Source organism: Pseudopipra pipra, chromosome 1 (assembly GCF_036250125.1).
Source record: "Pseudopipra pipra isolate bDixPip1 chromosome 1, bDixPip1.hap1, whole genome shotgun sequence".
Classification (NCBI taxonomy): Eukaryota; Metazoa; Chordata; class Aves; order Passeriformes; family Pipridae; genus Pseudopipra; species Pseudopipra pipra.
Window position 1 is genome coordinate 100,763,486 of NC_087549.1, and position 12,149 is coordinate 100,775,634.

The window sequence follows — 12,149 nt, forward strand, 5'->3', positions numbered from 1 at the left end:
CCTGTCTGTCTCACTCCCTCAACACCCATTTCATTTGTCTTATACTTGCATGCATATGCATATATATATATGTATGTATGTATGTATACATACATACATACATACACATACACATTCCAAACACTCCTGCATGTTGGATCTTAAAATTATATTGTAGGAAAAATTAGACTGGCAAGTGCTGTGCCTACAATTGGAATATTGTTGATATTCTCACATTTCTTTGACTATAACAGCTAAGATCAATATTTTCAATACCTTTAAAAATGAGATAATAACTTCAAAATATTGCCAGAAATTTACTTGAAATGGAAAGGGTGTGTTAGGTTTAAGCTTAGAGACTAAACTACTTTTAATTCTGCATTTTTGCTTCAGACAATCTTTGGAAAGCATGCTGTTTGCACTAGTAACTGAAAAGCAATTCTAGGAGGACAGAAAGATGCACTAAGATTTATATGAAGATGTAATACAGCAAAAAGTTTATGGGCTGTTATTCTACTGTATTTCCAGAGGACTGTATTGATCTTCAAAGGGTTAAAGTGCTACCAGGTTGCATTAATGTCACCCTTCAGAAATCACTGGCCAATAACGTATCAGCAATCAGTGCTGCAGTGTGTTGTTCAGGACACTCAGTTTTTGGAGACAAGTGGCTGATATATTTTGACAAGAGGAAAAAATAGTCTCGTAAATTCTTGCAAATCTTAACTCAGAGGGGAAGATATATGAAACAAACTGCTTCCATTAGAAAAAATGGTAATGTTTGCCTTCGTAAGTAACTAGATTTTATGTCAGTTCAGTGGAGCAGTGAATGAACCAAAACTCTGCTAACCTTCAAAATGCAAAGGATTCTGTAAGTAGGATTTACATAGTCTGAATATTTTATATTTTTTTAATGCTCATCACAGCTCACATAAACTAATACTTTGATATATATTTCCAGTAAAGAAAACATTTGACTTCTGGTGGAGTAAAGCGGTGAGACATGTTTTGGCTTGTGACTACAGACACAGGTTTCTCAGCCCTTGCTCCTTTTTCTCCTGTTAGCAATTTTCTTCTGTCTAGTTCTTATAATTTGTGCACATTTGAAGAAGGCAACACAATCCACTTCACTTTGACACAAAAGAAACTTAAAGAAAAAAAAATCAAGAACTCAAACAGCCTTAAAGTAGAATTATAAAGGAGGGAATAAAAATAGAGGCTGCAAGAGAACACAAGGGGTTAAAGTTCTGACCACTGTCTGCATATATAAAATCATATCACCTTATCTGAAAAGTTTAGGCTCAAAAGAAAACCCTTGGCTTAAAATACCTTTTAGGTATATTAAATCTTTAGGCTGAAGATTACAGCAAGTGTTTTCTCTTTGGTGAGTAGCTGTTTGTCTCACTTTATTTACTTGGTATTGGGTATTTGTCAATGTCATTTCATATCTGCAGAAAATTCATACGTTCCATGGAAGTATGTATGTGTGTGAGTGTGCTGAAGGTCACATGACTGTTTCATCCTATTTGGTGGAGCAGCTTGACTTTTTTTCTCTTGCTTTTGGTGATGGTTGTGAGTGCAGAAGTTGATTGACAGATGCATGCCAGAAACCCCCATTCTCCTTTTCAAAGACTACATATGATGGATTGCGATCTTTCAGCTCAGCAGGACACAGGGACCATGCAAGCTGTAATTGGTCAGGTATGGAGTCAGCCATTTCTCAACTCCCCTTTTATTTTTTTTTTTCACAAGGGTCTAACCATATGATTCACATAATTCATATTTACAGTACCATCTTTCTATCTGTATCTTCAGCTACCAGCAAGTGTAGTACTGAAAGTGAGAAAGGCAAAAGAACCACAATAATCTAGCCAGGGAATCACTAGATAAAACTAAATTACCAAGCTTTTCTTCTAATAAACCCCGTTTATAATTTAGTCTGAGCTTTGCCAAATCAATGAATTTAATAATTTGCTGTTTTATTTTGTTTAAATGTGCTGAAGGAGAAGAACTGAGGAGTGAAACTGTTATGTTTGCTGGGGAGTTGCTTTCTATTTCTAATGCTATTCATTATTTCTATATTGACTGTTTTCCTGTACTACAGGCTGTGGCTTTTTCAAAATTATTATTTTTTTTTTTTTCTTCTTTTACTCCTAATCCAGAAATGTGTGATTGAGCTTGGTAAATGTAGTAGTCTCTGCTGCTGCAGAGGGGCAGCCTGCAAATTAAACACTGCCACAATCTGAAAGGTCCAGGTGGTCTGCTCGTGCTTCCTAATGCAATCCAGCACAACAGCTTTAATAAACAGCTCTATTTAGTTCTCCCTCCCTGTATCCAGGGAAGTGAACTGGTCTGGGGCTGCTGTGATGAAATGCCAGAAGAATATCTCTCAAAGGCCTCACAAGCTGATTTTTAGAGCTTTTCCGTTTTGTCGTCTTTGTCTTCCAAATGGGTCAGTGAGTCCTTCTCTTTCTGTTTTGTGATTTCTGATAAGTCTGTAGGTTTTATATGTGTGTTTTAACCGTGCTGTTTTGAGCTTTAGCCAGAAGAGAGAAGAATCATTGTCTTTTCATTTGCTTCAAATAATAACCTGAAGTGGGGAAAGAAATTAAATTATTTTGTTCTGATGAACAGGGAGGGCTGTTTTCCTATGAATGCAGTCAGAGTCAGATGAGGGTGCCTGTTTTTGTTTTTCTAACAAAATTTTAAGTGCTCAACACTTTGTCATTAACCATTGGTTTGTAAATCAGTCTCTGGTAAAGGGAATTTTCTGAACTCTCAAAAGTTTTTGGTTTTTTGCATATGTTTCCAATATAGTGAATGCATGCTGTTGAGGTGATGACATAGTATTTGTTTTCTATATGCTGATACGATGGTGGAAAAATATGCAATCTACACGCTGTTTTCAACTAAATTATGTCAAAGCACAGAAGTCCCTCAAAGCACATGGTTTATTAATACCATCGTACACAGTAATGCATTTCTGGGTGGAAAATGTCAAATATGTAATACCATGTTTACCATAGACTTTTATTGCTTTAAATATTTTAAAAATAGAAGATACATTTTTTATAAAAATCCTCCAAACATTAACAGCTTTCTATTATGCTGGCTTCTACCTAAAAAGCGGGGCATGTTTGCTAGTACTACATTATGTGAAAATATGTATTTTAGAGTGTGTTAATTACCTTTTTGTTTTATTTGGTCAGTCTTAAAGATATATATTTAATGATACAAAGGCAGATACAATGGTAAGGTTTTGAGCAAATACACTTGACAGAAAATGTACGCTGAAACAAATCGCAAAGCTAGCAATATCTCTTTAATGTAACTTTTTTGGCATATAAGAAAGTGTAAGTTAGCTATTTTTTATTGAAAGCTTACCAGCACTCAGAAAGTGATCTTGAGGCTGGAAAAGATAAAAGGATTTTTTTTTTTTCTGTGTGTAACATTCCATATTTCATCAATTAAAAAAAGTTCAGTGAATGTCTGCAAAAATGTTTATATCGTGTTAGTGTATTTCATTTCCTAAAATCAGTAACAAAAGCATGGACTTCAAAGAAAAATACATTTAGCTATTTTAGGTGACTAACTTCTTTTGGGGTTTACATCAGAATTTGTAATTATTATTCTGAAATTTACTGTCTTAGGTGTTGCAAACATTTTTTTTAGATCTCTGTGTGTGCATATTTACATATCATATGTGTAAGTGTGCACATCCAAGTGTGTTCATAAGTCCACAAAATTTTCAAGTATGTTTTTGTTTTTGATTAATTGTCCAGTGTTCAGTTGTTATTAGGTATGTGTTAAGATAGAACAAAAAGTTCAATTTTTTTTCTGATAAAAAATTATATATCTTCTAGTTGTATAATAAAAGAGTTAGTTAAAACTTTGGAACCTCAGAGCAATCAGTATAATTACCGAACATTGCTGAATATAGAAATAGACTTTTCTCTATGAAATTTCACAGAAAATAACTATCAGAAGGCAAACCTTATGCCAGAAAATATTTTCACACTGTAAGTCTATATTTAGTAGTGATAAATAATAAAGATTTGGATATTTGGTTGTTACATATTTTTAGAAGAGACCTTTATTTCCCGATGCTACTAGAAAAAGTTCTTAAAAGTCTTCATTAACTTTCAAACTTCCAAAAGCAAAAACTTAAATAAATGTTTATCATTTTGCCTTTTTATTTCAGAATTGTGTTTTTCTTCAACCATGAGAACAATTTTTTTTTTTGGGTAATCTTGGAAGTGTAGCTTTAAACTCAGTCTTGTTTACCGCTAATGGAGTGTGAAGTTGCCTAATTAAAAATCCAAACTATACATATACAACACTGATATAATGGAGATCTGAAACACTAGCAGTTATTTGTAGTTCAACACCAGTTTGTGTATGACATGAATGTAATAGCAGGAGCATACTGATTTAAAGGTATTTTGAACACCAAATACTTGTTCATCATTAAATGCATTTTCCAATTTTTTAAAAAAAATCTGGATTTCATCTGTCTCTCATCACCAGTGTCCACAGTGGCTCCCACTGGTGATGTCAATGATGGGCAGAGTGCTACGATCCTGACCATTACCTAGCACCTGAGTGTACTGGACACAGGGTGCAGAATTGCTTGTGAGCCTTCCCTCTGGATCTTTCCTCCCCCAAGCAAGCAATAAAACAGCCAACCACTCTGAAGAACAACCTCCTTGCCTAGTGTGTCAAGATCTAGAAGCTCATTGCTCATTGTGATTTTGATTCATAACTGGAGTGTTTGGCATGAAACCCTGATTCCTGCCAGCAATAGTCTGTAGCATCCTTCCTTGCACGCTGAACGATAATACCCATTATTTCTTCAATTGTGTTTTGATCTTATGGAAACTATTGGCTGGATTTTTATGCCATATTCCTTATATATCTGAATGAACAGGTAATTAAATGTGTCAATTATTCCAATTATGCTGTAATTTCTCCACCTTGTATGGTTTCTAAAACCTGTACTATACGTTTCTCTTCTTTTTTTTCCTCTCTCCATCTTTTTTTTTCTTTTTTTTTTCCCTTTGTATTTTCTTTTTCCTTTTTTTTTTTTTTTTTTTTTTCAGACCTGAGCTTGTGAGTGACAGGTTAGTTCATCAGCATTACAGCCCTCCTGTTTTTGTCTCATCTCATGCAGACAGGTCACTGTGTCCAATCACCCTTCTGGCTCTGCTATCCCTGGGGGAGCCCAGGCCAGCCTGCCATCTTGATCCACCGGCCTGAGGGCCCAGGCTGGCTGCACATTTCTGTGTTCACTGGTTCTTGCAAATATAGTAAAACGGGAAGGGGAGGGGGGCAGCTTAAATTAGATCTCTGTATATTGAGAGGAAGAAAATTAGGTAACATTTTTCTTCAAATAAGCATGTGTTTGCAGTTATTATTGCTATGTTTGAGTTCTCTTTCTAAAAGTTAAGTGTGTTTACTTTCTGTATTTCAGTGGTATCCTCCATATGATCTCACCAGTAGTAAATGCTATTTATGCAAAGGTAAACGTTCTCTTTTCCCATAGAGAGTGCTGATTTGAAGCCCAGTTTGTGAAACTGATATGTTGTTGCAACCAATGTGGATCTGTTTCAGTTTGTTGCCTTTTTTTTAAATTTTGTTTTGTGTTCTTCCCAATGATTAACAACAATAGAGCAGGGGGATAGTGTTTCAGAGAAGCCCTTCCTTTCTGTAACTCATGGGTCACTTTTCAGAAGTTTGATCTGTTGCCGGTATTATTTTATAAAGCAGATTAATCCATGTACAGGAGTTTAATTTTTACCAAATGAAGATCACATCTATAATGTTAGTTTGTCTTGAGCAATCTCTAAGTGATTTTTCTTGTAATAGTAGAGGACTTTTCTCTTGGAATACCTGTTTCAATCTTTAATCGAATATAAAGAATTGCCTATAACATATACAAGCAAAAGAACCATCTTACATGTAAATTTAAGACCCACTTTTATAAGACACCAGGGAATTGCGTCCTTTCGTCTGCAGTTTGGGACAAATCCCCTTCTTTCTAGCAAGAATTAGACCCATCACTGTAAGCATGACTACTTGCATAAGTAAGGTCAGACTACTTGTCCCCTTGTCTGCTTAGTCTATGTCCAGCACAGACATTGTTGTCCTTTACAGTCACCAGCAGTGGTTTTCTGCAGTTCAAGACTGCGAGAGAGATATTTCTGGACAGGTACGCACTGGCTGCTGTTTTCAGTAGCAGAGAGACAATGAAACAATGAGAATTATGTTTGAAAAACTTCAAAAATGTACTTTTTAATATTTATGAACAAGCTGGTACTCTGATAATGAAGCATTCCATCTTTGCAGAAACCTGCTGTTGTATACACTCTCTAGAATACTGTGTCCCTAAGAATTATTATTGTAAGGATATGCAGGAATGTGGCTGTAATATTTTACAGTATAAATATTTGTTGTAGAGAAGTTTGGATCTCATTAATTTAATATATGTAAATTCTTTGGTCCTAGGCCTAGATTCCAGCAAAAGAATGCATTTTTCTGTTGACTTCTCTTTTTACAACAGAAAAGATGGATTTTTTTCATTCTAATTCATGCTTAAAAAAATTTGTCTTCTTTTCACACCAAAATTGGGGTTTAATTGAAATCAACCTTCTAAAAACATCTTTAATATTTTTTTCTTATGGAATTTCTTTATTCTTTTCTGTTCTGTACTACTCTGCTGTCTCAACTGCTAGCTTGTGAGCCAGGCCAATTTAGAGGTCTAATTTTTAAAAAAGCTATGATGTACACTCTATGTATATTCACTATATTCTAATTGTAAGAGAAAAATAAAGTATGTCAGATGACCTTTAAATTGCTGGGCAAGTGACACTCCTCCAGTGATGTAGATTATTATCTTTTGGCAATGCATTTACATTTGAGTACCTCTGTTATGTTTCCTAGATTCTAGACTGATAAACTAAATATCAATCTGGGCCATTTTTGTATGTACAGTACATAGAAGTGACTGTGCTGAGCCTCTTATCTTGCACTGACCTGTAGCTTTTATTTTTCTTCTCTGATCTGAACTGCAACTCTAATGGAAGAAAATAAAAGGACAATCGAAGAGAAATTGTATACAGCACTTTCAACATTAGATTAGGACATGGCAAAACATTCTTTTTTTCTGTGATTTGCATTATTCAGCAGCATTTGTTTGTAATGCAGTTTTTTACTCTGAAATTGTAAAAATGGCAGGAAGAACCTCAGATCAAATCATTTAGAATATATGCGTGTTTATCTATCACTAAACTTAACTAGACTTAAGTGTGTACTTCAAAGGTGGTCAGCAAATCACTTAAGCCCATAAAAGAAGTCTGCATTTGCTAAATCTTCAAGTGCACAGTATGATACTGAATTCAACAGGATTCAGGATCTGGTCCAACTTGCCTATTGAGTTACTGCTGTTGCTGATAAATATAACAAAGTCTGGCTTAAATGCTAACTAAATAATTGTTATGCAAACTGATCTACAATTAGAATTGATTATTAGGATTAAAGATAGTAACTCAAAAGTCATGAACACTTTTACTTTTTGAGGATATCAGGGCTACAGTTAAATGGACTATAGCTTCAGGGGTTTTGTTTTGATATTGGCTTTGAAACCGCTGTGATGTGTAATATTTCTCTTCAAAAGAGAAATATTAGTTGTTGATATTTGCTGCTGATTCTCTGTTCACTGGTAGTGCTATTCCATAGTAGAGCTTTATCTAACTGTTAGATCAAAAGAAAATTTCGCAGATCAAGAGACTGTTCTAAATTTCTAGCCATTCCTAAAAGTGGTAGTAGGAGAAAGTTTAATAAAAAAAGGGTGAGTAGAGAAATAGGGAATGCAAAAATCTTTATTCCGAACAATCTTTCACATGTGAATGAGAATTTACAGGGTAGGACTCTTATAGCTGTTCTTGTCAAAACACATAGGTCTTGTCTTGGTGGGCTTTCCTGTGCCACCTTACTGTAAAAGAAATCCAATAATTTGATAAGCAGTGCTGCAAAATCACACTCGAGAGAGCTCTGAACCCACAAATAAGGAAGGGCATTGTAAAGGGAAATAGGACCAGAAGAAAAAGGACAAAAACCCAAAACTGTGTTAAAATGGAACTGCATTCTATTTCAGTCACTGATTCCATAACGTAATTTTTATTTTATAAGTTTCTAGCATTTTCAAGGATCTCAGATTCAAGTGTGTTTAGAAGACACAATCCAGCTATGTAATGGCACTTCCAAAAGGGAAATATTATGGGGGCAACGGTAAAAGACAAAAGTGTTTTTTTAGCCACCCCCTGCTATGGAAACGAGTTTCAAGAAATAGAAAATAACAGAACATGAGGTTTTTGCAAACATTTTAGTGAAAGTCATTTTAATAGTATTACACAACAGTTGCTGTTGGACATAAGTGATACTGATTCTGTATCAGAATGTCGTACTTTCTGCTAAACTGTTTACATCTCTAACTGCTTTTCCACTTGCTGAGGCAACTTGTGGAGCTCTAATTCAGTTTTTACTTGAGCTTTTCTCATGTTTCAAGTGCAGTGAAGTTTTACCAGAATAAAAAACTGACAGCTTTAACCTGTTTCTGGAAGTTGTCTTTTTTTGCAGAAAATGAATGACTAAATGTAAATTTGCAGCATAGACTAAGACTGAAGCAACAATATTAAAGACTAGAATGTTTCATATCCTTGTTTCATGTCCTTGTTTCATTGTCTCCCATCAATGGGAAACTAGCATCAGCTTTCATTTTTCACAGCATATCACAATAAAGGCTGTGATTATTTTTGGGTTTTTTAATTATAACAGTGGAGAACTGTGCCTGATTGTTACCAAATCCACCTTTAAAAATAATAACAGTAAAAAAAGGACTACAGATGTAAATAATTCTGACAGTGGTTAAGTCTGGTATTTCTGAAATACTGTCATGATGACTATAACTGGTGGTACTAGAACCAAATGCTGCCAAGTGCTGAATACTTCCAGAATCCTAGACATCCCCCAGCTTTGTTAGGCGGGACTCTGTTGGAGTGAAATAAAATAATCTAGAATAAAGAAGAATTATGCTACTCTAGGAAAAAACCAGCTATCACAGGATTCCAGGTCATTAAGTCTTACCTTCCCTTCACTGCACCCATCCCTTTCTATGTACAAAATGTGCTTCACATTCTTCAAATGAATTGTACAAAGCAAAAAATAATATCTGCATATGAGAAGATCCTAGTATTTTGGAGCAGAAGTTGAAAGTTGTGACAAATGTAAAAGTGGCTTCTAATGTGGAAGAATAAAGCAGAAAGCATCAAACTCATTTAACTTCGTGTCAGTCACAATGATTTATCATTATAGTCTGTGCAAACTGTGATCTTCGAGCAGAAACAATTTTGTCCATTAAGAGGGAAAAAAACAATCCCAAAACCCAGAATGTTCCAGCTTGATTCTTATGTCCTTAGGGTTGCAATATTGAATTCAGAATTGGGGGAAGCTTAATCTTGCAGCCAGATTTGACAAGATGCTAGTTGAATAGTAGGCAGAAGTGATGGCTTGCATGTTGTAATGCCCATGGTGAGAAATAAAAAAAGATAAGATTTGTCCATCAGTCCTGGATGCAGTATTCACCACCTGCTGCAGCTGCTCACCAAAGTAGGCAAGAAAACCTTGGATGTGGCACTTGGTGAGCAAAGCTTACAATTTCAAAGCCTCACAGAAGACAAGCTGGACTACTCTAAACAGCGTATGAAGGGTTTGCAATAGCTCTGAACACAATTATCTGTTTGTTTTGTTTAGTGATATTGCTTATTTAAAGGGTAATCATGGGACCATTTGAGCACATCCACAAGTATTCCCACAACTTATTGGGAAATCTCACATGAACATGGTATTGTGCATTAGACAATGTAATGCTAAGGGCTTTTATCTCCCCTAGTTTCGATGGGATATAGACATGTACAACTGGAAAAAAAAAAAAGCCTGTTCTCCACTTCCACTCAGTTAATCCTGGAGAGCAGACGTCTCAGTATGTGTGTGTGTGTGTTTGTGTTTTGGGGTGTGTAGCCAAAAACCTGAAAGCTGCACCTGAAATTGGCAGGTGTTTGGAAAATAAGACCTGGATTTTGAATAATCAAACAACAAAAAACATGCTGAAGATTGGAGTTTCTTCCCCTAAATACGTTGGGGTTTTTTTATTTTTTAAATTCGTGTTGGATTTTAGCAAGAAGAGAAATTTAGGGTTGCCCCTTAACTGGGGATTTAGAGTGACTCTGTAATGAATTTTAACCCAAGAGGCACTGTGGATATTCAGCAAACCTTTGTTCTATTCTGCTCATGTCCTTATGCTATACCCATCACTGTAGTTATTAGATCTCAAAGATTACATTCTTTGATCCAGTGCTTTCTAAATCCTTAAACCACGGTTTATTTATTTAAAAGGTTATATCCAGCATTGGATTGGATTGTAAAATACCCTTTGACTCTCATGAAGGACACAGAAGAAACAGACGCTGCTGAGGGCATATTTCCTTCTGACCATGAAGTACCACAGCATTTTATTGAATTAAGAAATATACAAAGATCTGTGCTTTTAATCTGGCCAGTGTGTTGCGAATTTTTTTGCCTCATTGGTCTTGTGATATCATTCATTTCTCATACAACAAACATTAGAGGATGTAGGTGAATTTCAGTTACATTCTGAATTAAAAAAGAAAAGCTGCAAAGTAGCCTCATATTTCCCTAAGAATATAAAAGCACACTAAACTTCAAACAGATGTTTAACATGTTCAGGATGTGTTCTTGGGGTCTCTTTTCAATCTGATGTTTATCAGGATTCATCAGAAGTAAATCTTTGAAGCTAAACAGAGTTACATTTGGACAAACATGATCACCAGAAGCCTTTAAGCTTGTTCCATCAGACTCAGAAGCCCTTACATGAGCAAATTTACTAGTGTAGTTTACAATGTTTGATTAATTAGTGCTTCCCAAACTAGCCTGAAAGAAGGCACAGAAAGCAAAAGAGAAGAACACTAAAATTAAATCCAGTGTACTCCATTCTGACTGATATTAATTATATTCTATCCTAACTAGTCTTTTTTTTTTTCCCCTCAGTCAGTCCTGCAGACCAAACTGTAAAAATGCTCATGTTATTTCCCTTAATTCTGGAAAAACAAGACTGAAATTGGCTCCTGAAAAGTTTCATTAAAAATAGCTGTTAGTTTTTTCATTTTTTTAGTATTTATGTTTGGTTATTTTCCTTTTTGAGAATCTCAGCCCCTGGAGATAGTAGCCTGATGCTACTTTATACCATCTGGAAGTACAAACCGGCTGTAAAGTACATGTAAGAGTAATTTATTTATGTGTACTTCAAAGTTCTTTTTTACTTCCATGAATGGTAGAAATCCACCATGATGTAAATAGGGATAGGTTCCAGATAGATGGAGTGGAATTTCTGGTTTTTTTCAGATGCAAATGAAAAAGGGATAGGCAGAAGTCAGACTGGGGAAGAGAGGAAGGAGTAAGCCTTATTTAGCTACAAATAGATATCCATTAACAGACAAGGTGACAGGCCCAAATACTCCATCTATGCCTTTGCTGGCAGTAATGAAAACATGAAAGGAAGGTAACTGAGCACCACTCAAACCAGAGTAGTCAGAGATGCTTTCTCAATTTGGTTTTAAAATTACTATGCTTAAAACAAAAGGCTTAATCTAGTTCTCTCCCTCTCTTTTCTCCTTTTTTACCCCATGTGCTACAGTGTTGCTCATTGTGACATTTATCAAAGATCTATGTTTCCAGAGCATTATTCAGTTAGTATACTGGATTAGTGAAAAAGAAAACAAATGAAATTCGTAGGAATTAATGTCAATTAAATTCTCTCTTTCTATACTTTATATTGCCAGTTGAATTCTTCAACTCCAAGTCAAAGGGTGAATAAATACAGCGAACAAAGATAGAAAAGCAAAACAAAGAATGACAGTTATGCAAATGGGGAATATCTTAAATATTTAGTCAGACATGGGAAAAAAAATTAAAATAGCAATTTGAAGGTTGACCCATGAGTTTTCTTTGAATTTTTGGGAAGCTTCCTACTCCATTTTATTTCATAATCCCTCTTAAATGGGAATGTAGGAGGCTTAAGGGATTCTGTGAAGTTGTGAGAT

The 12,149-nt window shown here is 35.2% G+C and overlaps 1 protein-coding gene across 4 annotated transcripts in view; it reads left to right on the forward strand.

Moving 5' to 3' along the window:
* Positions 1-325: 325 nt before the first annotated feature.
* Positions 326-12,149, forward strand: part of POU6F2 (POU class 6 homeobox 2) — a 312,905-nt gene continuing 301,081 nt past the window's right edge. Inside the window, exon 1 of one of the 4 annotated variants that reach the window (XM_064668011.1) lies at positions 326-1,677. In XM_064668011.1, coding sequence (XP_064524081.1) covers positions 1,573-1,677 — 105 coding nt within the window. In that variant the 5' untranslated portion in view covers positions 326-1,572. Of the gene's footprint in view, positions 1,678-1,737; positions 2,429-12,149 lie in introns of those variants that run through there. The other 3 variants (XM_064668022.1, XM_064668000.1, XM_064668032.1) reach the window with 3 other exon arrangements.